This window comes from Misgurnus anguillicaudatus, chromosome 5 (genome assembly GCF_027580225.2).
Source record: "Misgurnus anguillicaudatus chromosome 5, ASM2758022v2, whole genome shotgun sequence".
NCBI classification, from domain to species: Eukaryota; Metazoa; Chordata; class Actinopteri; order Cypriniformes; family Cobitidae; genus Misgurnus; species Misgurnus anguillicaudatus.
In genome coordinates this window covers 36,253,461-36,281,374 of record NC_073341.2, presented here as the reverse complement: position 1 = coordinate 36,281,374, position 27,914 = coordinate 36,253,461, and the positions used below count along the sequence as shown (strand labels likewise).

At 39.6% G+C, this 27,914-nt stretch overlaps 2 protein-coding genes across 4 annotated transcripts in view; both read right to left on the bottom strand.

Annotated features, from left to right (window-relative positions):
* The window catches only part of gcn1 (GCN1 activator of EIF2AK4), a 37,778-nt gene extending 15,845 nt beyond the window's left edge, over nt 1-21,933 (bottom strand). Inside the window, exons 1-34 of the mRNA XM_073868107.1 lie at nt 21,813-21,933; nt 21,198-21,306; nt 21,059-21,122; nt 20,851-20,982; nt 20,664-20,772; nt 20,439-20,537; nt 20,191-20,325; nt 20,028-20,096; nt 19,838-19,946; nt 19,675-19,749; nt 19,373-19,501; nt 17,665-17,715; nt 17,480-17,578; nt 17,227-17,400; nt 16,983-17,135; nt 16,808-16,900; nt 16,647-16,718; nt 14,846-15,009; nt 14,584-14,773; nt 14,346-14,470; nt 13,315-13,493; nt 13,122-13,215; nt 11,892-12,005; nt 11,512-11,710; nt 9,422-9,571; nt 7,009-7,187; nt 6,828-6,908; nt 6,610-6,753; nt 6,409-6,533; nt 3,981-4,170; nt 3,730-3,800; nt 1,648-1,813; nt 1,345-1,539; nt 912-1,158 (exon numbers count right to left, since the gene is read on the bottom strand). Of these exons, the coding sequence (XP_073724208.1) occupies nt 912-1,158; nt 1,345-1,539; nt 1,648-1,813; nt 3,730-3,800; nt 3,981-4,170; nt 6,409-6,533; nt 6,610-6,753; nt 6,828-6,908; nt 7,009-7,187; nt 9,422-9,571; nt 11,512-11,710; nt 11,892-12,005; nt 13,122-13,215; nt 13,315-13,493; nt 14,346-14,470; nt 14,584-14,773; nt 14,846-15,009; nt 16,647-16,718; nt 16,808-16,900; nt 16,983-17,135; nt 17,227-17,400; nt 17,480-17,578; nt 17,665-17,715; nt 19,373-19,501; nt 19,675-19,749; nt 19,838-19,946; nt 20,028-20,096; nt 20,191-20,325; nt 20,439-20,537; nt 20,664-20,772; nt 20,851-20,982; nt 21,059-21,122; nt 21,198-21,306; nt 21,813-21,830 (4,303 nt within the window). The 5' untranslated portion in view covers nt 21,831-21,933. The remainder of the gene's footprint in view (nt 1-911; nt 1,159-1,344; nt 1,540-1,647; nt 1,814-3,729; nt 3,801-3,980; nt 4,171-6,408; nt 6,534-6,609; nt 6,754-6,827; nt 6,909-7,008; nt 7,188-9,421; nt 9,572-11,511; nt 11,711-11,891; nt 12,006-13,121; nt 13,216-13,314; nt 13,494-14,345; nt 14,471-14,583; nt 14,774-14,845; nt 15,010-16,646; nt 16,719-16,807; nt 16,901-16,982; nt 17,136-17,226; nt 17,401-17,479; nt 17,579-17,664; nt 17,716-19,372; nt 19,502-19,674; nt 19,750-19,837; nt 19,947-20,027; nt 20,097-20,190; nt 20,326-20,438; nt 20,538-20,663; nt 20,773-20,850; nt 20,983-21,058; nt 21,123-21,197; nt 21,307-21,812) is intronic.
* Nucleotides 21,934-23,824: 1,891 nt separating this feature from the next.
* pxnb (paxillin b) overlaps nt 23,825-27,914 on the bottom strand; it is a 28,758-nt gene continuing 24,668 nt past the window's right edge. For 2 of the 3 annotated variants that reach the window (XM_055168366.2, XM_055168368.2), the window contains 5 exons: nt 26,425-26,571; nt 26,130-26,303; nt 25,644-25,725; nt 25,393-25,541; nt 23,825-25,299 (listed from right to left, as the gene is read on the bottom strand). In XM_055168366.2, coding sequence (XP_055024341.2) covers nt 25,033-25,299; nt 25,393-25,541; nt 25,644-25,725; nt 26,130-26,303; nt 26,425-26,571 — 819 coding nt within the window. In that variant the 3' untranslated portion in view covers nt 23,825-25,032. Of the gene's footprint in view, nt 25,300-25,392; nt 25,542-25,643; nt 25,726-26,129; nt 26,304-26,424; nt 26,572-27,524; nt 27,906-27,914 lie in introns of all 3 variants that reach the window. The other variant, XM_055168365.2, reaches the window with a different exon arrangement.

The following is a 27,914-nucleotide window of genomic DNA, read 5'->3' as shown; positions in this document are numbered from 1 at the left end:
TGTCATCCAGGGTGTTGATGTCTTTCTTTGTTCAGTCGAGAGGAGTTGTGTTTTTTGAGGAAAGCATTTCAGGATTTTTCTCATTTTAATGGACTTTAATGGACCCCAACTCTTAACAGTTTTTATGCAGTTTTAAAAATGGCAGTTCCAAAGGACTCCAAACGATCCCAAAAGAGGCACAAGGGTTCCATCTAGCGAAACGATTGTCATTTTTGGCAAGAAAAATATAAAATGCACTTTTAAACCACAACTTCTCATCTTCCTCCGGTCGTGTGAGGTGCCAGCGTGACCTCACGTAATACGTCATCACGTCAAGAGGTCACGAATGACGTATGCAAAACTCCTCCCCAGTGTTTACAAATGTGGAGAAAGAGGACCGTTCCGACGTTGTTTTATGTTGAATGATACTAATTAATGTCTTTGTGTCAGTTTATTGTTTAAAATGGTCTGCAAGTGTGCGTTTCATATATGAAACACGTGACCTTTCGACGTCATCACGCAATTACGTGGTCGCGCTGGCTCGTCACACAGCCGGAGGAAGACGAGAACTTGTGGTTTAAAAGTGCATATTTTTATTTTTCTTGCCAAAAATGACAATCGTTTCACTAGATAAGACCCTTTTGCCTCGTTTGAGATCGTTTAGAGTCCTTTGAAACTGCAATTTTAAACTGCATTAAATCTGTTACGTGTTGGGGTCCATTAAAGTCCATTAAAATGAGAAAAATCCTGGAATGTTTTTATCAAAAAACCTAATTTCTTCTCGACTGAACCAAAAAAGACATTAACATTTTGGGTGACATGGTAGTGAGTAAATTATCTGGATTTTTTTTTTTTTTAAGAAAATTGACTAATCCTTTAGGAAAAATAAAGGGAGAAAGCTCTCTCACTTGGTTTTCTATTTTACAACTTACCTTCTCTGCGTCTGGAGTTCTTCTTGTCCTGAATGGCATCGGTTAGTGTGGTCATAATATCCTGCTGTTTGAGGGACAGGATACCCAAACCTTTCACCAGGCCCGCCAGACCATAAGCCGCACCCTTCCGCTCGGCATATTTATCGCTCTCCAGCAGGAGCTGAAGGAGTTTCTTCACCATCCCACCAGCGTCCTCTTTTATAGCAGGAACCAGCGGAGGCAGACAGCCCGCCACCGACTCTTGAACCTGAGGATGAGCAGAAAGAAAGGGACAGATGGGAGATTAAAACACACATAATTAATTTACACTAAATTACAAAACATGTCTCCAAGATATATAAATGATGATTAAAGGCAAAACTGGAGTGGTCTCTAGATATGCGGCTGTATGTAAAGTGGGTAAATGGGCTTGACATTGTAAAGAGGATCTTACCTGTTGTGAGGGAGTAGACAGGGCTGTGATCAGCTTGGCCACGATGGGTTTAACTTTCGGGTCACTCTTGTCCAGATGTTTGGCCAGTGAACCCATAAGGATGACGACGCTCTGTCGCACGGCGTCGTAGCTGGCGTCCTGCGGAGCGTTCTTTAGGAACTCCTCAAACACGGGCAGCAGAGAGCTCACTTGGTCCTGCAGGACAAAATTAAAATGACATCACAGAGCACCGATACTGAAGAAAACTGTGATGAACATCCGAGAAGGATCACAAAGGCATCTCTATGGAGGTGAGGGAGGTACCTTGCCGTGAGTGTTAAGGGCAGAGAGCGCCGCATCCAGCATGCAGCGTCGCACATCCGGGTGTCTGTCATTAAGAGCATCCGGCACAAAAAACAAGAAGAGAGGTGTCACCTGACCCTCATACAGATACTGGGCCAGTTTGTTGAGAGCCAGAGCAATGCCGCATCTGCAAAGACAGGAAACACATTAATTACAATCTGAGTAAGTTCCTACTGAGAGAGGAAACAAATCATTGTTTAGTATTTTTGAGTTTTTGTTATCCACTAGATGGCACTCTTACCCAATTTATTAAAAAATGAAGCAAAAACTAATTTAACAACATATGACATTTGATACAACATTTGATCATCGTTCTAAATATATGATCTCTAACAAAATTATTTTACAAAAATGCCATTATTTCAACTTTTCCTCAAAATTTTGTATTTTTAAAGAAACCTTCCCATATTTAAGATGTTATAAAAGAGAACAAATGAAAATGGAATAAAAAAATTTGTTCCCGTTTTGTTAGTTTGTTTGAAAGCAGAGGGTCTGTTCTTTCATTTGATATATTTGTATGTTTATATATTTTAAGAAGAACATTTTCCTGGAAGGCATTTTGTGAAAATCACAAAAAATGTTGGCGAGCATCAAAGTGTCGAATGCACTTTGTCAGGGTTTGTACAAGTTTCTGAAAGTTTTTTCAAACACGAGAGATTCATAAGTAAATGATGCTTTATTTCATTTATGGTCATTTCAGTGCAGGAAGTACAGTGGAAGTCCTTATATGGGCACTTGACCCAGAATAGCGCACGCACACAAGAGCTGACATAATATCAACGTCACCAGAGAAGTGTATTGTTGTTTGTGAGAGAAATTTAAGCTTCCCAATGAGCTCAGCATTATGGGAACAATGAATATAGTTTGTTTATATGGAATAGCAGCAGAGTTGTGCAAGTGTGTTTGTTTAAAGCTGGATTTTGTTGAAATGGGGCAGTCCCAATAGGGTCATGAGTTGCAGGCGGCAAGTAAAACTGAATCAAATGTCTGCGTTTTGTTGGCAATCTTTGGGTGATTCTCACGAAATTAGACTTATGAGGTGTCATGAAACATTTTGACAAAAAAGTAAATGCAAAGTAAGAGTATCAAAATAAGCAGCATGCAATTACAAACATCTCTTTACGTACTATTTTGCACATGATTTTAAATGACATTTTTACAAACCAAATTTTCATTACCGCAACGTGTCCATGACTGGATTTGGGTTCTTTGACATGGAAAATTTATAATTAAAATCTAAAAATAAAAAGCTTCAGTGCATGTTATACTACAAAAATTTACAGTAAAGAAACATGTGGTATTTGGTGATCACTGGTAAATCCTCCGCAACAATTTTCAATCATTGTTTAAGCCCTCAAGAAACTACATTTTCAAAAAACAAAAAATTGTTGGAAGAGACATAATTGACTGTGACACTCAAGATGGCTACCAGGTAAGCAGTTCTTATTTTTTCTCTCCAGATTTTGTTTGTCATAGTACCTAGACAACTTTTTAGTTCTCATTACCGAAACATGAGTTTGTAAATGCATATATTTAATGTAATATCATGTTGCGGAAATGATAATCTAAAAAATTTAAATAATTCTACAGGAAATATTTTTTTAAATCCTCAAAAAAAATAATGGTTATAGTAAGTGCAGACCTTAATCTTATATGTGCAAAAAAATAGGCTTAAAGGGCTTTTAAAAAAAATCTGATGCTGGACACCTAAGTCTGGATTTCGTGAGAATCACCCACTTGTAGCGAATCAGCAGTAAGGGGCGTGTCTACTAACCGACATCGTTGTCTGGGTTGCGTATGTGTGGGGCGGGTCTATCAAAAGAAGGTCCAAATTCTATTGGGGTAGGGGCGTGTTTGTTTAGGTGGTTTCAAATGTCAAAATTGGCTTTCAGAGATCATGCACCCAACCTTTAAGATTAACATGAGATTAGCAGAAACACTGTGTGTTATGTTAACCATAAAAATTGCACTGTTTAGCATGAGAATCTAAAAAATCTAAAAACAAAAAACTACTTCTGTATCTGGAAACACTGTATATTTTACCTGGCCTCCCACTGGTCAGGTGGAGATTCAGAAATGACGCGTCCAAGAGCGTCAAGAACTGGAGGAGGTCTCTGGAGAAACAAAAACATATGGCGGACATTCAATAACAAACATTACAGCAATTCAATCATAATGATTTCTAAGAGTTAACACAATGCCATCGGTCTTACAGATGAAACTCAATGTTTATTTCCCTGAACATCATGAAAGATTAGTGCCCATCCTCGAGCTGCAGTGTATGTGATACTTACAAATAGTTTTTGATGGTAGAGCTCGATAAGCTGGCTCAAAACCGTTGCAGATTGGTCCTGGTACTGGCTGACGGCACTGGAAAGAGCTTCTGCACCTGCCGACCGCACGACCTCCTCGTGATGAATGACATCCTCGATCAGCATTGGGCAGAGATCAGACACGAGCTCCAGACACAGAGCCTGCCAGAGTCTTGACACAGAAAAGACAAACGTTCAGATTGCATGACACAAAACTGACACTTTCTTACACAAGATCAAATCTGATTGGCTGCAGTGACAAAAACAGGGTTCTCGCTCTAAGCCAAGTGTCAAGTTCCCTGACTTTCACTGAATAAAAAGCGGAATTTTTAAGACCCGTGTCTGAGATGCCGTGAGCCTGAAATGGCACTTTTCCATTGCATAGTACCCCACGGGTCAGGTCAGCTCAGTTCAATTTGGCTTGGTTAGCTTTTCCATTGAGTTTATTAACACTTCAGAGTGGGAGGGATTATGGGCGTGTCATTTTATTTGCGCTACCTACTGCTGTGACATCATACAAAAAGTGGGCACGAGCATCGTTGGAATGCAGTGTTTCCCATACATTCATTTATTTCTCACAAAATCGAAATTTACCATCACAAATAGATGTTTGCACATTGCGTTTATAACCAACTCGGCCTCACATGACAGTTTCTGTAAAAAAAACCACCCGTGGCGTCAGTCGACGCGCCGCTGAGCCTCATTTAAGTTGCATTTAAGTATACATGCGGGCGGGCGTGTGTGTCGTGAATGTGCCGTCACGAACCGCAAGCCTGGAAAACACAGGTATGGTGTTCCTGATTCTCAACCTGTGGATGTTTTTCATCGCTAAAAGGGAGTTTGGGAACATAGGGTCTGTTAACACTTGGTATTAAGATGTGTTTTCGTCGATTGGATCACAAGTGGACGAGAGAGACACATGACGTTTAAACCTGTTTTTTTAAATCCGTCTATCTTGTCCACTTTCGACCGCTTCTGTCCTGAATACTGTGAGGGGGTGGTTTGTCGAGACTGTGGGCGAGTCTTCCTGCTGTCATACAAATGTGAGCGGGAGTAATATGGATGCGAAGTAATATTATGTCGGAGTCCGCAGCTTCTGTTGTTAGTAAACACGCTGCACAGTGTTTTGTACGTGTATATGTTAGAACTTTCTCTGATAGTTCAGCGCAATTTATGAAATAAAATCACGCAACTTTCACACGCTTGCAAAATGAAACTGCGGAGATCACCCGCTTTAGTTTTATCAATGAAAGGCTAAAAATAGCGCTGTTCACCGTGTGTTCGCACCAGACGTCAGAAAAGACGTAAAACATTGTGTTCAGTATATCAGATTAGATAAATAGATGGAGAAAAGGCGGTCGCGTGTGGCTGTTTGAACACACTCAACCGCATGTGCGTTTACACTACAAAAGCAATCCGATCGAAAGGGTTTTCGACTACCTCTGAATGTGGTTGAAAGTGGTCAAAACACAAAACGTTTTGAACACCGTTTACACCTGGCATTAACGTCATCCACTTGTGATCCGATCGATGAAAACGCATGTTGGTGCCAAGTGTAAACAGCCTCTTAGAGCAAAGCACAGATGACAACAGGTTTGCTCGAGACAGCATAAAGCTAGCATAAAGGTAAAGCTAATCTTGCATTTAGTGATGGCCCTGGTAGTGACGATTCTCTCAGACCAATCAGTGATCTACAGTGTTTTTGCATCACGTTTTAGTATCAACTTAGCTTGCTTGGAACCCCATCCAAGGTGGTACTAAAAAAAAAAATTATCAGGTACTACGTACTGAACCCAGAGGAAAAGCCCCCAAAAGTAAGCCGACACGACCCAAACCGCGGGCAATGGAAAAGTGCCAATAATGTAGTGTAAAATAATTTGCTGAAATGCATGAAATGAATAATCAATGCCCATAAACGGCTGTTTAGATTGTAGTTTCATTTGAAAATTAGTGGAGGCTTGGAACCGAAAATGGCATTCCTTATGTCACAATTTAACAAGCGGATTACATTTTAAAGTGACAAACAAAATCCCTGATATTTCATGACTTGGTCAAAAAATATATAAAATTCCCTGACTTCCAATGTCTGCAATAAACTTTATAAAAGTCCATGATATTCCAGAAATTCCATGACCCGTGGGAATCCGGCATAAACCTCATGAGTCATGGAAGCTTTTATCAGTCTGGTAATATAAAACTGACTATTAGCACTTCTGAGATTTCTGTGATTTGTCAAAGTTTTAAAAGATACATGTACATAAAAAAACGCATGTTTCCTTTTTTAAAGCCGAAATAAGCATGCATTATCTTATCCGACTTATTATAACGTCATTCACTCCAGACGTATCCGAATACAGCAGTATGCCCAGAATGTTTCTAGAAACTGGTATGAATTTAGTGCATGACTCACTTATCAGCCAGAATTCGGCTCTCCTCCTCCACATCGAATTTGGCAACCCACAATCTCCTCAGGACCTTCAGACCATTGGGGTCTGTGCTATCAGTGGGTAAAGCCAACTCCATCTCCAACAGCCCCTATGAGAGTTAATAGGCCCTCATTAAATAAAGAGTTTAAAAGTGTAACAAGAGGAGAAGATAGAGAAAAACTTACCCGAAGTGCAGAGTCTCTCACTGAGAAACACGGAGAGAGTAAAGCATCCAGCAGAACGTCAATCTCATCCTGTTCAGCGAGAGCACAACCCTCCTGTCCTCCAGCGCTGGCACACAGAGTAGTCAGACAGCTCGATGCCAAAACCTACAACACACATACAACGTCAAAACACGTCTCTCTTAAAAACACAACGGCTGGTCAAGTGACAGTGTTTGTACCTGAAGGCGGGGTGTGGATGTGCCAATCACTTTAGTCAACAAAAGCAGCATATGAACTCTGGGCAGCAGTTCAGGACCGTTCTAAACGAACAGGAAATGACATTGATTATAAACTAATTTACATAAACATGCATAGTCTCCAAAATGATCACATCTACATCTTAAAATGCCACATATGTACCTCGTCTATAAGCGTATCGTCGTCAGATTGCGCTCGCAGCTGTGCGTGTGTGTTGATGACCTGAAGTGCGTGTGTCATCATCTGCTCGCTCTCATCTGAGCTTCCACTGCTTTGACTCAACACAGCCTGCAGCAGCGGGAAACAGAAGGAGAACGCTGGTGCCGACAGGGCACAGACATCTAACCCGGCAAACACAATATAAACACACTTTAGATGACGCTCACAAAAAACTTTCTATGCAAATATCGCATTTTATACCCTCTTTCCTAACCCTGCCAAGTAATACTACTGCTAAGTATTTTTTACTTTTGTAACAAACTAAATATGTTGTCACAACTCAATTAGGATTTTTAAGAATGTACCCGACCAGTATCACTTTTTAACCAAACCTGAGGTGAATAATTTTTTATTTTTTTTAAACAAAGACCTGACCCGAGACAAACCCGACAAAATTAGACCCGGAACCGACTCGACCCAGTGGCAATTTTTTTTAACCGGACTGTACCCGAATGTAAACTGCACTGACGTGTGTGCAGTCTGGAGCCCTGCGTAGGGCATAGTTTGGCTGGTCCTGCCACTTAGTCAGGTGCAACTTATGTGTCAAAATTAATTCATACTGACTAACGTGAACCAAAAGAAAACATTACCGTCTACAGCCACGAGAGGGCGCTATATGTTGCTCCTGTAGCCAACCGCCTAAAAAAAACTGTTACTACTGAAACATTAACTTAAAGGATTAGTCCATTTTCTTAAAAGAAAAATCCAGATAATTTACTCACCACCATGTCATCCAAAATGTTGATGTCTTTCTTTGTTCAGTCGAGAAGAATTTGTGTTTTTTGGAGAAAACATTGCAGAATTTTTCTAATTTTAATGGACTTTAATAGAACCCAACATTTAATACTTAACACTTAACAGTTTTCTTCAACGGAGTCCAAAGGACTACAAACAATCCCACACGAGGCACAAGGGTCTTATCTAGCGAAACGATTGTCATTTTTGACAATAAAAAAAAAAAAAATACACTTTTAAAGCACAACTTCTCGTTGTGTAGATCCGGTCGTGATGCTCCAGCTGAAACCACTACGTCACCGCAATACGTCATGACGTCAACAGGTCACAGAGGACGAACGCGAAACTCTGCCCCAGTGTTTACAAGCGTCTTGAAAGAGGACCGTTCCTACGTTGTTGTATGTCAACTGATACTAATTAATGTCTTTGTGTCAGTTTATTGTTTAAAATGGTCCGCAAATGTGCGTTTTATATATCTAACATGTGAACTCCATTTACGTTAGGACCTTGAGGAAAAGTTGTGGTTTAAAAGTATATATTTTTTATTTTTCTTGTCAAAAATGACAATCGTTTCGCTAGATAAGACCCTTATGGCTTGTTTGGGGTTGTTTATAGTCCTTTGAAACTCCGTTGAAAAAAACTGTTAAGTGTTGAGTTAAGTATTAAATGTTGGGCTCTATTAAAGTCCATTAAAATTAGAAAAATTCTGCAATTTTTTCTTCAAAAAACATAATTTCTTCTGGACTGAACAAAGAAAGACATCAACATTTTGGATGACATGGTGGTGAGTAAATTATCTGGATTTTTCTTTTAAGAAAATGGAATATTCCTTTAAAGACAACAGAGAAAGACTTAAACAAAATGCCCCCAAAAAGAATAATATTTTTCTAAATAAATGTGACTTATATATGTTTTTTCCTCTTCATGATGCATTTTTTGACTAAAGCGACCTATACACTGAAGCAACTTAATGTGGGTTCACACCAGATGCGAGTTCAACGATTTGCATGAGTAGATTACACACAAAGTCAATGCAAAGACGCGATCAGACGCGTCGCCCGACGTGAAGACGCGTCTGATCGCGTCTTTGATATGGCCGGCGCGTTTACCGCGAAAACACGCGCTATTCGCCTCAAACGCGTCTTTGCCCAAGTTGAAAATATTCAACTCGAGCGAACAATTCGCATGGCACTAAGTTAAATCCCGCATTTGGTGTGTACGTAGCATTATTGTCCAGAAAATATGGTAACTGCTAAAATGTGCATTTAAAATTGATTGACAGGCCTGGTTCAATAAAAATGAACCTACCGCCAGCCACTCGATGTCGCAAGCACTGGAAAAGGATTGGATGCACACATGCAAAATAGTTCAGTTCATATCCTAATTTAAAAATCCGATGCCGCTAATATTATACCCGACATGTGTCTGAGGCACACATGAAACTTTTAGAGCCAAGCCTGCTCGGGTCGGACCTCGGGTTTTCGGATCGAAGTGGACTCGTGAAGACCTCTAGTGTAAATTTCTGGGCAAGCTTTGCAAATTAAACATTGCAAACAAACTATTTTCTGTAATATTCTCGCATTTTGAAGGATGTGGATACATGTAATTGTGTGAAACTCACCTGTTTTCCCCTCTTTTTGAGGTACTGTGTGTGTGTACAGCTGTAAGATGGTGCGCTGGATTGCGGTGTTCAGATCTTCTTGAGCCCATGCAGGGTCTAACTCGCACTCGGGCTTCAGCAGGCGTAAGGTTACCTGGCCCACAAGAACCGCTAGATGAACAGAAAAAAATTAGGGTTTTCAGAAATGCTATTTGCAAAAATGTCCAAACTAAGTGGTGTCATTGTGTTTACATGCACAGAATAAGCGGATAACTATTGAAAATCTGCTTATTAAAGAAAACTGTTTTCATGCGTTTAAATGCAAATCAATAAACTGGCTATGCAGACAACTGTGTTTACATGGGACTTGGGAATTGTCGGGTTTCTCGCAGGCAGTGACGTCACCGCCTATAGTACATTATAGTCGTTAATAGGGATGCTCCGATCGATCGGCCGATAATGCTTGCTATGCTTCTCAATGAATTACATTACATCCAAAAGCCAGGGGGCGCTCTCGTGCAGAAACTCAAAATGCGCTGTAGACGAAGAACAATACACACGCAGCTATGATGCCATTCTTCAAACCTTTTCAGGTATTTTCATGATAATAAAGAATATGTATAATAATTATGTTTGACGAGTGTTGCTTTTTTAAATGCATGTTATAAACGACTTAAACTAACAATGATTTTAGATCGATAAGAACTTACTGAATAAAAGCCGTAGTACATGAAATAGCTGTGAATAAATCAGCTGTCCGATACAGAATAGTGATCGGCCACAAATTTTTTTGTGGAGATCGGCATTGATCGGAGCATCACTAGTTGTTAAAAAAGCTGCCTGCATTCTCTGTTTTAAGCTAGGAGACTTTTATGTCGAGCAGAGACTTTTATGCGTTACTTTGCACTTCTTAAAAGATAAACATCACACAGGGAGACATGCGCACATGGACAAAACCTTGAGAAAGCCGGTTAAGATGTTTACATGCCACACAGAATCAGGGTAATGAGCAAAAAACTACCTGTGCCGATTGTTTTTGCTTATGCCGTTTATGGGCTTTTACCGATAAAAGAAAACCGTTTTATGCGTTTACATGAACCCACGTGTTATGTGCATGTAAACGCACTCACTGTCTTACTACAATTTATAATCCAAGTAAACAAAGTAATTAGTAGGGACGCACTGAACCAATACCTGGGATCGGTATCGGGGCCGATCAGGAACTTTTTTTTTTTACCGGGACTGATCGAAATCTAAATTACTTTGTTTTACAGAATACAAAGGAAGATATTTTGAAGAATGTTTGCAACCAAACAGATCAGAGGCACCATTCACTCCCATAGTATTATTTTCCTATTATGGAAGTCAACGGTGCCCCAGATTTGCTTTGTTACAAACTTTCTTTAAACAATCTTTCTTTGGGTTCTGCAGAACCAAGTAATTTATACAGGTTTGGAACAACTCGAGAACAACTAAATTATGACATAGTTTCATTTTTTGGCAAACTACCCCTTCAAACACGGCCATGATTAATCATTTATTAAAACACTGACTATCTTATAACTTGAAACCCACTTTAAATACATTTAAAATGATACCAGATTTGGCAATAAGCACTCTACACATTTAAAATTCTCTTGATTTTGTGTGTGTATATACCCGTGTGCAGTGTTTCCCATACATTGATTTATTTGTGGTGACCCACCACAGAATCAACACTGGCCCCCACAAATAAAATTTTCATGATTCCCATTTACATTTTTATTTCACTATTTAAAACAGCTTAATTCGGCTTAAAATATAATTTAATATATAATACAGATCAAATACAGATACAGATCAAAGAGTAGAAGTGAAACATATTTCAGGTGCCAACACTAGATCAAATGCAAACACGACATGATGACATCACATATATGCTAATTAGCGGGTCACATCATCACCACTACAGTCTCCTCAAAATCCTGTGGGAAACACTGCGTGTGTGCAATTTTAAATTGTTCAAGAAACATACAGTAGTATCAGATCGGGATTAGTCGATACTTAAGATTCTGGTATCGAAATGTGGCATCAGTGCAACCCTAGTAGTCATTATGTAACAGAAAACATACCCAGATAGTTGAGTTCTTTAGGCATCAGACAAACACCGGTGTTCAGAAACATCTGTTTGACGCGAGCAGCAGCCAGAGGAGATTGTAGGAGCGGCAGGAGAAAGTGCACAACTCTTGGAAGATGCATCCAGATCAGAGACGGACGACGATCAAGAGCCGCTTCTAACAGACCGATAGCACATTGCAGCTCCACATCCAACTGACAGAAATAGAGACGGAGAAAGTGTTGAGAAACGGATAAAGTTAAAGAGAGGTTTACACTTTTACCTTTGAATTTTTAGAAATAAGAAATTCTCATAACGAGAGGCGAGAGACAGGTGTCACGTGATATATCTCTATGATGAATGCATCTCTCTGGCTGTGATTCTTTGACCTCTCACCTCCTGTAATCTCTTACGGATGCTGGACTCTTTCTCCAGCTGATTCTGCATCATCTCCTTCTGTTTGCTGGTCAGCTGAATCTCCTCTTTGATGCCTTTCTTCTTCTTGATTTCCTACAAACACACAGTTGGTGTTAACACACGTCATTTCATATTATAATACACCTAAAAAATTAGGTGTAGCGGAAGATTTTCTCGAATTTTAGAAAAGAACCGCCTTTTCCACTTTTCAAAAAATGCAATTGCGCAACACTCCTGATTGACAACTAGGAGGACCAATAGTCTTGATGATCCACCCGGAAAAAGGAAATCCTCCGCAATACCTTTAAAGGTAAAGAGTTCACCCAAAATTGAATTCATCATTTACTCATCCTCATGTTATAAACCTGTATAAATGTCTTTGTTTTGCTGAACACCAAGGAAGACATTTGTATTCAAGCAGGAAACAGAAGCACCATTGACTTCCATAGTAGAAAAAAAAATACTATGGAACTCAATGGTGCTCAAAAACGGGTTGGTTAGAAAAGTTGCTTAAAATATCTTTCTTTGTGTTTCATCCCCTTTAAAATCAGGCCCAAAAATGTTTTTTAAAGTACATAACTATATAAATGTGCTATAATGTTTATGCTAGTAAACTTACTGTCATTACTCAACACAGAAACTAAATTTTTTTCTGTGAAAGGGAAATAATCCTTTAAAGGGGGCATATCATGAAAATCTGACTTTTCCATGTTTCAGTGCTATAATTGGGTCACCAGTGCTTCTATCATCCTAGAAAATGTGAAAAAGAAAATCCCAGTAACTTAGTTTTAGTAAACCATTCTCTGCAAGCATGTGAAAAAATAGGTCATTGAAATTGGGCCCCCCTTGTGATGTCAGAAGGGGATCTTATTATAATAATTCCTCACAGCTAAAAATGGCAATTTGATCATGCTATAATAAATTATCTATATGGTATTTTGAGCTAAAACATTACATACGTACTCGGGTGACACCAAAGATTTATTTTACATCTTACAAAAAGTCTTGTGAAATGTCCCTTTGAATTTTTTAAGGAAAACATTCCAGGATTTTTCTCCATAGTGGACCTCAACAGTTTACAGTTTCTATGCAGCTTTAATGCAGGGCTCTGACATGAACATCTTGGATGACATGGGGGTGATTTTAATGAAAGTGAAATAATCCTTTAATCTCATTGTTGATCACAGTAGATGTTGTGTGCTCTCTCACCTCCTGTAGCTCCAGCTCGATGATCTGCTCTTTAAAGGAATAAGCCTTATTCTCTCGCTTCATGTTGCCTTTCTTTGTGCTCTCCTGTTGTGCGCTGGTAAAACAAGAAAGAGAAACAAGCTAAACACCGATAGGAGACGGCACAACTGTAAAGACTATGTCATGTTGTTTGTAAAGATTTGTGAAGCTTTACCTCATTATGATGCTCTTATCATAGAGTTCACCCTCGGGCGTTTGCATGATTGCATATTCCTGACGCGTTACCTGACTCAGCGCTGGATTGGACAAACGCTGGGTCACATGATCCATAACACGTGGAAGTAGTTTAGCGGGGGACAGAACGGACAGAGAGCCAACAGCGTTCTGAACAGCCTAAAAAGAAACAAGACAATTTTAAAGGGATAGTTCACCCAAAAATTTAAATTCTGTCATTATATCCTCAGGTTGTTTTAAAGCAGTGCTTCTCAATTATTTTCTGTCACGCCCCCCCTAGGAAGAAGTAAACATTTCGCGCCACACCCAACTCTCCGCCGCGACTCTAATTAGTATAATTTATCTATAAAATGAGACATCTGCAAAACATTGTATCCTTATTAACATTAAAGAAAACACAAAAAATAAATATCGATCAACTTACAGCAAAGAATAACTTTATTAACATTGTTTTTTAGTCTGTAACAGAAAAGACTTAAAATGCATCAATTTGCCTGAAAAAAAAAATCAATCCTTGTTTAAAGTATAATATTTTTTGACCGTTTGATACTGAAAAATTGAATTAAATATAATCAATAAATAATAATAACTCAAGCGGCTTATCAGCGTGATTGGGGTGTAATGTCTTTAAGTGACAGTGCAAAAAAATCACTTCCTGAAAAAGTATTTTACCCCAGGGTCTCGCGCGCCCCCCCTGGTGTCACTTCGAGCCCCCCCTGGGGGTCCCGCCCCACTATTTGAGAAGCACTGCTTTAAACCTGTATGAATTTCTTGAACACAAAGTAAGATATTTAGATAAATGATGGTAAGCACACAGCTGATTGTAAACATTGACTCCCATAGTAGGAAAAACAAATACGATGAAATTCTATGGGTACCATCAACTGTGTGCTTATCATCATTAATTAAAATATGTTCTTCATCATTTATCAGAATACTTAAATAATATTTGTTTTCCTACTATGGAAGTCAATGGTTACAATCAGCTGTGTGCTGCAATTCCAAACGGACCTGATTGTCTGCGTTTGCCTCCAGCAGGCGAGGCAAGATGATATCCAGGTGTTTGTCAATAAAACAAGCAGGATCTATCTTCATTTTGGACAGGAGATATGGCCACGCCTCAGACCTCACTGTGACTGAGAAAAACAACATCACAGAAATATTCAAGAATCTGTGGAGCAGATCTTATTGCAAATGTGCATTTCATGCTCATGTGGGTTATGTAATATACAAATAAATGGAGACGGACCAACAGAGGGATGATGGGTAACTATGAGAATATCAAGAGCCAGTTTCTCAGCCTCTGCAGGGTCGCTCCACTGTGTCGCTACCGAGCAGATCGCGCTCAGGGCATCCAGCAAAGACCGCGGTGCAACATACAAGCGTCCGATCTCAGTCAGCTCCCCAGTTTCTGTCTGAAGAACATCTAACGGCAGAATCTGTCAAAAAATAAATAAATCAAAACAAGCTCATTTATATAAAGTCTATATTCTTTCGTCCTGGAGTTCTACCTTGTGTTTGTTGATGACCACACGTAGTTCTCCCAGAAGGCCGTGGGCCAGGCTGGAGCCGCCCAGTGAGGAGAGGAGTTTCTTTACGGTCTGTTGAGCACGTTTTCGTACACGCCAAAGACGCGACAAAAGCGCTGTCACAGTGGCCTGATGATACATTTGAGAAGAACATAATGATTTTTATTAGGGCTGTCAAAAGATTAATCACGATTAATCGCATAGAAAAAAAAGTTTTTTTTCATAATATATGTGTGTACTGTGTGTAGCTAATTATTTTGCATATATAAATACACACACATGCATGTATACTTTTATACATAACTTTTTATATCAAAATATTTTAGACGTTAAACTCTGGGGTAGGGCTGCAAAACGACTAATCGTTTGCAAAATAAAAGTTTTTGTTTACATCATATATCTGTGTACGGTGTATAATAATTATGTATATATAAATATACACAGATGCACACACACAAATTCAGCACACGTATATACACTCACCTAAAGGATTATTAGGAACACCACACTTATACTGTGTTTGACCCCCTTTTGCCTTCAGAACTGCCTTAATTCTACGTGGCATTGATTCAACAAGGTGCTGTAAGCATTCTTTAGAATTGTTGGCCCATATTGATAGGATAGCATCTTGCAGTTGATGGAGATTTGTGGGATGCAGATCCAGGGCATGAAGCTCCCGTTCCACCACATCCCAAAGATGCTCTATTGGGTTGAGATCTGGTGACTGTGGGGGCCATTTTAGTACAGTGAACTCGTTGTCATGTTCAAGAAAAGATTCAAGCTTTGTGACATGGTGCATTATCTTGCTGGAAGTAGCCATCTGAGGATGGGTACATGGTGGTCATAAAGTGATGGACATGGTCAGAAACAATGCTCAGGTAGGCTGTGGCATTTAAATGATGCCCAACTAGCACTAAGGGACCTAAAGTGTGCCAAAAAAAACATCCCCACACCATTACATCCCCACCACCAGTATGCACAGTGGAAACAAGGCATGATGGATCCATGTTCTCATTCTGTTTATGCCAAATTCTGATTCTACCATCGGAATGTCTTAACAGAAATCGAGACTCATCAGACCAGGCAACATTTTTCCAGTCTTCAACTGTCCAATTTTGGTGAGCTCGTGCATATTGTAGCCTCTCTTTCCCATTTGTAGTGGAGATGAGTGGTACCCGGTGGGGTCTTCTGATGTTGTAGCCCATCCACCTCAAGGTTGTGCATGTTGTGGCTTCACAAATGCTTTGCTGCATACCTCGGTTGTAACGAGTGGTTATTTCAGTCAAAGTTGCTCTTCTATCAGCTTGAATCAGTCGGCCCATTCTCCTCTGACCTCTGGCATCAACAAGGCATTTTTTGCCCACAGGACTGCCCCATACTGGATGTTTTTCCCTTTTCACACCATTCTTTGTAAACCCTAGAAATGATTGTGCGTGAAAATTCCAGTAACTGAGCAGATTGTGAAATACTCAGACCGGCCCGTCTGGCACCAACAACCATGCCACGCTCAAAATTGCTTAAATCACCTTTCTTTCCCATTCTGACATTGGAGTTCAGGAGATTGTCTTGACCAGGACCACACCCCTATATGCATTGAAGCAACTGCCATGTGATTCGTTGATTAGATAATTGCATTAATGAGAAATTGAACATGTGTTCCTAATAATCCTTTAGGTGAGTGTATGTGTGTGTGTGTGTGTGTGTATATATACACAAGTATGCATGCACGCATGTATCTGTCGCGATTAATCGTTTTGCAGCTCTATTCTGTGGACTCACTGAGCTTTGCTGTTGTTGAGTCTCTGTGGCTGATCCAGGAACAGTCTCTCACACAGCAGCAGGATCGTGCAGAGAGCTGTGGGGCAAGAAACACAGCACAGACTTTATTTAACATCACATATACTGTAACCAGCATGGAGGTTCAAAGATCGTGTCATGGCGTACCTTCTTCGCTAGCCTGTGATAGAAACTTCTCGGTGGTTAAGAGAGGTTTCTTCTCATCCAGAATCAGATTCCAAAAAGATGCCAGCTTTGCTTCTAAACACACAAGATACCATGAACGAGATCATCACCATGATAAACGAGAGGAGATTAGGGACGAAGTCGTGTAAACACTCACCAGGCACAGAGTCGAGCACAGAGAGACGAGAAAGGAGCACGGCGGCAGCCACGGCCTCTGAGAGCAGTGCATACTGGGAACTCTGTGCAGAAGCTTTCTCCACGGTTTGGATAAGGAGGGGGAGAAATTCAACGGCCTGACTGAGTGTGTCACCTACAAAGATGACATATCAATGCGTTAAGAAAACAGTAACAGTCTATTATTTTTTTTTTATACAGCAAAAGTGGAAATTGATCTGACTGACCTTTGAAAGCACCGATCATGGCCTGCAGGTACGCGTGGCGTACGGCAGATGTTGACGTTTTGAGCGTGAAAGCTTTTTTAAACCATTCTTTTAGTTCGGATGGGACGTCCACAGTCAAACGAGCCGTCCACTGAGACAATACAGACACTGCGTGCACCAGCGTGCCCTCATGAACTAGAGAAGAGAGAGATAGGTGTTCATTAGACATCAACATCAGATATTAAAGTGACTTCTAAGGAGAAGTGCTTCCCACCTTCCTGCTGCAAGTATGGTATAAACATCACAGTCACGCTACAGCTCAAAGACTGAGAGGATGAACCGGAAACAGCGTGATGACTGCAACTTCTGATTCCTAATATAAACACACACAAGATGGATAATGTGACTTAAAGTACTCAAATAATAAAGACAGGCAAGATAGGAGGATAGGACGTTCACCTGAGAGAACGCTCATCTTCTGGCCAACAACTGTGAGCTTTCCTTCTGAACCTGTGACACAAAATCATAACTTTTTAAAAATCATTTTTTAATAGCAAAGCACCTTGGGCTGACAGACTTTGCTTTAGCAACTTTCAATAAGTTTCAGCCACAACAGCATAATGAATTAATGGTATAACACTCGACGTGAAATATTGTCTGGTGATAAATCACTCTTGGCATTGTTCTGGTCCGAGCCTCAACTACGTCATCCACAAAAATCTAACCGTATTTTCCAGACTATAAGTAGCACCTTTTTCATAGTCTGGCAGGTCCTGGAACTTAAGTTAAAGGAATATTCCATTTTCTTAAAAGAAAAATCTAGATCATTTACTCACCACCATGTCATCCAAAATGTTGATGTCTTTCTTTGTTCAGTCAAGAAGAAATTATGTTTTTTGAGGAAAACATTGCAGGATTTTTCTCATTTCAATGGACTTTAATAGAGCCCAACACTTAACAGTTTTTTTCAACGGAGTTTCAAAGGACTATAAACGATCCCAAACAAGGCAAAAGGGTCTTATCTAGTGAAACGATTGTCATTTTTGACAAGAAAAATAAAAAATATGCACTTTTACACTACAACTTCTCGTCTAGATCCGGTCGTGATGCGCCAGCGTGACCCCACGCAATACGTCATGACGTCAAGAGGTCACAGAGGACGAACGCGAAACTCCGCCCCAGTGTTTACAAGTGTGTTGAAAGAGGACCGTTCCGACATTGTTGTATGTCGAATGATACTAATTAATGTCTTCGTGTCAGTTTATTGTTTACAATGGTCCGCAAATGTGCGTTTTATATATGTAACACGTGACCTCTCTACGTCACTACGCATTTACGTTAGGTCGCGCTGGACCGGACCTTGACAAAAAGTTGTGGTTTAAAAGTACATTTTTTTTTTTTTGTCAAAAATGACAATCGTTTTGCTAGATAAGACCCTTATGCCTCGTTTGGGATCGTTTATAGTCCTTTGAAACTCTGTTGAAAAAAACTGTTAAGTGTTGAGTTAAGTATTAAATGTTGGGCTCTATTAAAGTCCATTAAAATAAGAAAAATCCTGCAATGTTTTCCTCAAAAAACATAATTTCTTCTTGACTGAACAAAGAAAGACATCAACATTTTGGATGACATGGTGGTGAGTAAATTATCTGAATTTTTTTTAAGAAAATTGACTATTCCTTTAAGGTGCGACTAATACGTCAACATTTTTTCATATGAACCAAGAGAAACCATTACTGTCTTCAGCCGTGAGAGTCCGGTATATGGATTCAGTGACGCGGAATGACTTCGGGACCTTTTTGAACTTGATTTGGCTTGTCGTGTTAATTTAGCCTATTTAGCCTCCTAGGTATGTTCTGTATGCTATTGTGTAAATAACTGTTTATGTTACTTTAACATGTACGGACACCTATTCAGCCTGCTGTTCTGTGCGCCATTGTTTAGTTGAATAACTTGCCGTTACAGATTAAATGTCTGTTTTTCTCTTGGATTTTGTGAAATCTTTTTCTAAATAAACGCGACGTATAGTCCACTGCGACTTATATATTTTCTTCTTTTTCAAAACGCATTTTTGACTGATGCGACTTATACTCCAGAGCGACTTAAAATCTGGAAAATACGGTGCAAAAGTGTGTGTGTGTGTGCAAAAGAAGAAATCGAGTTCAGTTACCTCCAAGGATGCTGAAGAGATGTTTGACCAGGTCTTGGACTGCGCTGGCATCACTGCACTGCTTAGCCAGATTCTCCAGAGCTTCAACAGATTTCTCCATCAGCTCTTGATTGTTTGCTTTCAGCTGACCTGAAACACAATTTCATAATATATTTCATTGTATTTTTCTTTTAATAATGGTCGAAATTTAGAAGTATACCGCAATAGTCATTTTGTCCATATCATCCAGCCCTAACACCTTATTACACCTGCACACGTCACCTCAAAACACACAACATTAACTGAGAATGATGAGAACTCACTAGCAATGCCCTTCCCGATGTCCAGCGAGTACTGACTGAGATCAAGAGTGAGAGACGCCAACATGGAGGAAATTGCTGAAGACAAATATGACCAAAAAATTAGATGGGTTAAACAACGACAGGTTAAACAGTATTTCAAAGAGTGAAAGCGTGCGACACTGACTCTGCATGGAGTTCTCAGGACTGCGCAGAAGAGCTTTCTGCAATGTGGGCAGCAGATGCTCCTTAAACTCTGAATGAGACACATGACGCAGAATCGAGCCACTCTTTTCCTAAATCAGAAAAACATGTTTTATTATCTCAACACGCTCAAGTTTTTGTATTCAACACAGGAAATCCGAAAATCTTCTCACCAGGATGTGCTGAAGCGGTCTGGTCTTGCTCATGAGAACCGTCTTCATGTACAGATCCAACAAAGCCGCCTACAAGAGAACCAGCAGGAACATCAGTCAGTGTAAACACAACAGACAAGTTCATCATTCCAATGCAGCATCCTGCAGGAGTTCGGTTTATCACCTTGTGTTTGTTGATAGTGTTGATGTCTTTCTGCGCTGTGCAGAAATCCACACACAAGGCCAAGAGAGGCAGAGAGACGCAGTTCTGATCCAAACTCAGCAAACTGCTCATGTACTGATCCACCAGGCCTGGGGTCTTCACAAAAAGAGAGAGACCAAAATAAATTAATTGCAGTCCGAACTTTACAATAAGATTATAGAGAAAGACGTATTTGAGGCAATGAAACAAAAAAATAAATTCTGATGTACCTCCTTCCATAGTTTGTAAAAGCGTTTAATGATCGACTTCAGAGCGTTCTTTGAAGCTCCACCCACTGCCTCCGCAAGCAGCAAACTCTGAACCTCAACCTGATTTGAGGAAATAAATATTGCTTACAAATACGTGAATATATTATTTTCAAGCTGCATAAACACAAAGAAAGTGATAAGGCACACAATACAAATAGAATTAACCAAATGAGAAAGATGACATGCCAGTTTTTTCCAGCTGGAACCTTCTCTTCTGTCTGAGGTGGGAAAGACAGTCCGAACTATCAAACAGGTCCAGGGAAGGGCGCAGCAGGCCCCTGATGCTGTGCTCTTTCTGCAGATATGTTAAACATATGATGTTGTATCCGTTCAGAGCTCTGGTCAGTTAACATCTGAAAACTGCATTACTCACCCAGGCATCACCCCCCGACTGACCACCCCACAACTCAGCAGGCCAGGTGGAAGGTTGGTTGCTATGGCATCAGGCTGCGACTGGACCAGTACCTCGATGACCGAGAGCAAAGCTCGTCGGGATGCAGCATCCCTGAGGAAAGAAATGAAATCCATTCATCCAAAGAACAGACTGAGATGGACCGAAGATGCCAACTGCTGTTACTCACCTGTATCTATGCAGGGTGAGATAGAAGAGTTTGCACAAGCCTTTAATGGCCGGCTCAGGAAGATCTGAAACAATAAAAATGTGTCATTTAAAAACAAGACATCAAGTGGAGACCAAACACAATGATATAGCTAACTCACCTTTTCCTTTTACACATTCCTTCAATTCTTTAAGAACTTCTTTGCGCTCCTTTACGCTGGATGTCGTGACTTTCACAGCAAACCTCTTCAGTGTGTCTGAAACCTGCCCCTAAAAAAAAGAGAACCATCAGATGGTAATATCATACACATACACCATGATACTGAATGACAGTACTATTTACATGGCTTACTTAAAGTACTGTAATTATAAGCCACATTGCTACGAAACACGTCGTCCTAAAAATAAGTAATGAACGTGGCTGCACGTTTCTATTCTTTATTTACTGGTGACTGCAATGAATGGGTTAAGTTAAACAACATAAGTGAGTTGCGCACACAAAATAACCCGGCCCACACCCGGATCAAACTATGGCACAACCATAACAAACGATTTATTGTGGTATTTTTCACATAATTAATCCGTCAGCCACTATTACTGCACATTATTAACACATTTACGCATTAATACACACAGGGCGCCTTTAAATGTGAATGAACGTCAAGCGCGTGCACACTACACGCTACCTCCCTTGAAAAATATTTTAAAGTTGAAGAGATACTAAAGAAAAGTTTGTGTTTAAATGTTTATACGGCAATCAACCAACGCACACTAACCTGCGTGTCCGCCGCCATCTTGCCGGCCTCGATCTGAAAAGAGCCAATGACGTCACTTCCGGGTCCTTACCGCCCGCAGTCACATGTTTCCCTTGAGCGCCTCAAGAGGGCGCGTGCTCTCTGTTGGGATACGGTCACACTGCTTTACTTGTTTATAGACATAATTCGTCTCGATTTGACCCAGGTAATAAGTTTGCTATTTTACCTCAATGTTTATTTTTAATGTAATATCTATAGGCGTCCGCACGTCATTTATTAGGTGTATTTTGATTAAGTAACACGTCATGGTACTTTTCTCATCGATGGTCTAAATGGACCAATCGCTGTTTTTTGTGATTATTACTGTATAATAATTCCAGTCACCAATTTGTATTTTACATACAATTCCCCGGAAAAAAAACCTTAAGCTGTTGTCAGTCAGATATGTAAAACCATTGACAATGACATGTCCGAAGTAAAAAAAAAAACACATACAAAGTAAAAAATTCAGTGCGTAAAACAGATTTATTTCGATATATCGGCATGAATTGAGACAAACAAGACTCACAGAACAAAATGTGATAGTGTTACATAAAAAATTAAAATATACAAAGTCGTTTCACATTGGGTAAATTGTTTTGTATATTATCAAGTAACAGCAAAATAATTATTAATGAACAGAAATAGAGAAAAAAGTTTTATATAATTTTTTATGATAAAACATCTCAAGATAAACTATAAGGCAAAACAATAAACCAGTGTAAATGTGTGATTAAAACAGATGAAGATTTAAAACGTCCCCCTTTTCTTTTGGCACAAAGCATTTAGGAGCGAGGACAGATTATTACAGTCATCCAAGAAACATTTTTAAAGTGAATTTATTAAAACAAATTAAAACAAATTATACTACTTTCAAAGTAGTGTTCTCAAAACAGCAGATGAGAAAAAAATACATTTACAGGGTCTCTGGCACATTGGATCATAGAAAAGCTTTCATAAACACTTGCTGGTGAAAAGATCACATGGATTATATTTGTTTAATACAGCGAGTAAATCTCATTTGCACTCCAATAGACATTATGGATCATATCTTCAATACTCTTGATTTGAAAACGACTTATTCCAGTGACAATACGTTTCTATAAACAGGAGAAAGTCTGCACCTGCAATTCAACGTTCTGCAAAAACATAGCAAGTTTTCAAAACTCGCCCTTTAAAATGACAGACACTTAAGACTTCCATGCAAAATAGATAACTAAAAGAGAAAAAAATATTAGTATACTAAAGTAAATAATAATACAGCAGTTACAATATTGCCTCAGAGAATGCAAAACCAATCCTATACTGTATTTAAGGGCTGAAAATTGCACAATATTGTCACAGCTATGAAGATAATCAATATCACATCAATGAAGTGGAGAATTACACTGTAAACCCGGACAAGTTGAATTTACTTAAAAAAATGTACTTGAAGAAGCATAAATAATCAAAATACTAAAATCATGGGTATTTCTTACAACATGTACTGATAAATTTAAGTTCATTTCACTTGAATGTTTTAGTTTAATATATGCACGGCAAAAAAATTTATTTTCAAGAAAAAAAAATATTAGTATTTTTGTCTTGTTTTCAGTAAAAATTAAAAAAAATTCTTAAATTAAGATGCTTTTTCTTAATGAGCAAAACGACCCAAGAAAACAAGTCTATAGTTTTTAGACCAAAAATATCAAATCCAAGTGATTTTGTGCATAGAACACGCAAAAAAATCTGCCAATGGGGTAAGCAGAAAAATCTTGAACATTTTTCTTAAACACTAAATTCAAGAAAAAATTAGCTTATCCCATTGGCAGATTTTTTCTTGTTCTATGCACAAAATCACCCAAACTGGACACTTTTGGTCCAAAAACCAGACCTATTTTCATAGGTCGTTCTGCTCATCAAAAAAATTTTTTTTTTACTAAAAACAAGACAAAAATACTATATATATATATATATATATATATATATATATATATATATATATATATATACATATATATATTGCAGTGTGTTATATGCTTAAAAGTTAAATGAACACATTTTTTTAAGCATATATGTCCAAAACTCAAAATATAGTGATGTTTACATTATTTTTTTTAAGTAAAGACAATATCTGGGTTAACTGTGTACTTATCAGTGGTTATTTTGAAAATAACTGGCTTAAACATAAAAATGTCAAAATACAGTAATTTGCCAACATTACAGTTGGCTGGTTAAGGGAGTTTCGGGTTAAATATAGTTCAACTTTACTGACAGCATCTTTGAAGTACTGCCTATAATTTAACTCATCTCTCAGTTTTGTAATTATTGATTCTGTAAAGTTATTTCGAGGCAGGGCCATTAAATATAACATGCACAATCTCTTTGATACTGACACACTTACCTTATACTTCATTTTTAAATGTTTTATTTAATCTTTCAAAATAATGTGATTGTACGTATTTGCCATCCATAAAGCTGAAGTTATACCAGAATATTCCTTTAATAAAATATAATTCTGACCTGTTTGATGAACCGTACAGAAATATTTTGAGCTACATGGTTCCAGATGGCAGCTGTAAGTCAGCTTGTCATTTAAAGTTACTGTACATATATCAGATTTCAAACAGAGAGAGAGTGCATGTTGACTGCTCAGGAGTCAACGCGAGTTTTACGATAAAATATCATAATCTCAGTTTTATATTATAACTTGTCATGTCATGTAATTGTATGCAAATCTAAACTTTTGGTATACTTTGTGTCATTTGTAATACAAAACAAGGCACACAAGAACCCACAAGGTTTATGCCTTCATAGAATTATGTTTTTTCTTTTGGTTTTGGAGAGAAATATGACCAAGATATTTCTCTTTGAGATTCAATATTGGGTCCAGTTTCCGTGGATATAATATTTTACAGTCACTGTGTTTATTCTTTCGATTGTGTTCATAAACATCTCTTATCATCCTCACTTTCATCTCTCCACTAACCAGTCAGTTTCTATAGCTCAACCAGTGAGCAGTACTCATTTTCACAGACTTTCTGAAATATCTATACCTGATCATTTCTCGAAATACCTTTCAAAAACAACCTGACCAGCAAAGCCACCTGCAAATGCCAAGAGTCAGACACCCGTTCAACCTGAACACCACACACATACAGACTCGAACAATACAACGAACACACTGTGCTTTCTAAAGCACCACACACACAGATTTGTGATTCTAGCTGAAGAGCTTGATGAAGCAGCCCTGGCAGTAGGGTTTGTCGTTCTGCTCTTTGAAGGTTCCCTTGTTCAGCTGCTTCAGGCAGAAGGCACAGACGAAATGCTCTGGGTGAAACTTCTTGCCCATGGCTGTGATGCATCGACCGGTGATGGGTTTCTGACAGCCGGAACACAGCGACCCCCGGCGGGCGTGATAATGTACCTCACAGTATGGCTGCCCGTCATGCTCGAAGAAACTGCCGTTTATGAAGGGTGTGAAACACTCCTGTAACACACACACAGATACACAAATCAAATTACACAATACTGATGCGTTATCAGGGTCATTAAACAAAGCAAATAAACGTGACACGCTTACCCTGCACACAAAACACTCTGGATGCCAGAGGCAGCTGAGGGCAGAGATGTAGTTCTCCAGAATCGCACGAGCACAGCCGCCACATTTAGGAGCAAAGAGATCGAAATAATCTTTACGGCAGTATGCCTTACCATCCTTCTCGTGAAACCCTGGAAAAACAGCTCATGATTTACTTATAGACACAATGCAAACAAACTTCCTAAGCGAGGCCTGGTTTGTTTGAAAACACAAGTTTAAAAAACATATCTCACCTTCAGGGCCGAAGAAAGCTCCACACTGAGCACAGAAGAAGTGTTCGGGGTGCCACGTTCGGTCTAATGCCGTCACCACTTTCTGTAGGAGACATGAGATGAACAAAATAAAGCATATTTTGAGTAAGAAACAGCATCAGCTCTAATGAAATCGTCTGTTGCAGGCTGGAAATGACTTTTGTGAAGCGTTTACTCATTCATAGCATTGTGGATATTACAACTCGTGAGATCCACCAATCAGAAGCTCCCGAATTTCGAAAGCGTTTTTAATTCAAATTAACTGAGCATATTTGATGTTTTTCTGTGAGTGCTCTGCTATTTCGGTGGGTGCTCGAGCCCAGGAGCACCCACGGGATCAGCGCCTATGATTGTTAGTGTCTTATTGTAAGAGATCTAAGCATTTTAAAAAAGCGAAATCTTGAGCTCCACATGAACCTGGAACATTTCTTCAATGGGTATCAAGTGTATTTATTTGTTTGTGCTCACATCCAGTATGGGTCCATTACAGTAGAAGCAGCGTGGAGAGAATAAATGATGGTAATCTCTCTCACAGTACGGCTGTCCTTCGCGCTCAAAGAAGTTTCTGGAACCGATCTCCTCCTGACAGTGCGTGCATACAAAATGCTCTGGGTGCCATGTGCGTCCCATGGCTGTAACCACCTGTATGGACAAAATAAATCAAAATTAATTTAATAATTGTGTCTGAACAAAATAATAGACTCCCAATGCTCTGCTGCCGTCCTCAGTATGCTTTAGAGGTCCTGCTCTCTAGCTCCCTCACCTGGCCCACAATGGGTTTGCAGCAGGCGCCACACACTCCCTTAGCAACTGTCTGCACTCCCAGCTTATGAAGGTCAGACTGCAAACTGCCCAGCATGTTGTCCAGTTTATTGACCTGTGTGTGTGGAGCCTTCCCCTGGGCCATGATCTACAGAGAGAGGAGAAAAACAACCAGAGAAAAAAATAGAGTCTTACAGACAAAAACCGAGCACAATCCCTACTGAAAAATCCAGCCAAAACCAGCACAAGCTGATAGCTGGTTTAAGGTGGAACTAGCTGGTTTAAGCGGGTCCTCCCAGTCTGGCAAAGCTGATCATGCTCGTGGGTCAGCTGGTCTTCCAGCCTGACCAGCTATGTCCAGCTAGACCAGCTTAAAAAGTGACCAAAACACAGCTAGACCAGCTTGCTACACCAGCAAAACCAGCTAAAACCAAGCTGGGAGACTAGCTAAAACCAGCTCAACAGCTTATGCTGGTCTCAGCTGGATCCCTCAGTAGGGATGACAAATAAACAAAGATGCACGTATGCACAATTAAACACAAGCAACTCCGAAAACCTTCCCATTTAGAAATGTCAGTCGTTAAAACCCCCCAAAATCAAAGTGTAATGTGGTTTTAAAAGGTAAGTGGCAAGTTCAGCACTTCTTTGGTCAAGCTAATATAATGCAACACTAACAGACTACACTGTACAAACTTAGCACATCATTGTGAAATGCTTTATCATTTTAATTGCACATGTGTGAAAAACTACTGTGCATGTTCAATGTCTTTTCCACCCTTTTAAATGTTTTATCAAATACATCATTATAGCCCATGGTTAGTGCGGCAACATATAGCACCAATGTGCTCACGACAACCGAGTTCGATTCTCATCTTTGAGGTCCTTCACCCAACACTTTCCTGTCTACTTCTCCACTATTCTGTCTAAATAAAGGCACAGAGGCCCCCTCAAAAAACACAAAAAAGACATGAGGCAATAAAAATCGTTTTAAACATTCTTTTGGGTTAGTAAAAATGTTATATGGTGTGTACAAAATTAAAATATTTTTTAAACATACACTACACAAAGACAGACACACAGCCAAAAAAAGCTCGCCTGCACCTGCATTGGAGGGAAGTGAGGATTGTATTCCGTCTGACAGCCCACTGACACCAACACTTTGGGCGGGGCCACGGGGACAGGTGCGGAGACAGGTTTGGGTAAGGGTGCAGAAATGGGCTTTGGGGTGGGAGCTTGAACTTTAAAAGGAGCAGGGGTTGGGGGACTAGGTGGAATCAGAGGAGGGTGAGGGGGAGGTGAGGGCTCTCTTGGAGGTGGAGAAGGGGCAGGAGGTGGGGGAGGAGGCAAAGGAGCAGGAACTGCTTTGATCAAAGGGGGACGTTTGGGTTCCTCAACAGGGGGAGGGGGACGAGGGGCCGGGGGCGATTGGGGAGGTGGGATCACCTTTCTTTGGGGAAGAGGAGAATCAGGGGGTATGATTATCTAGGGAAA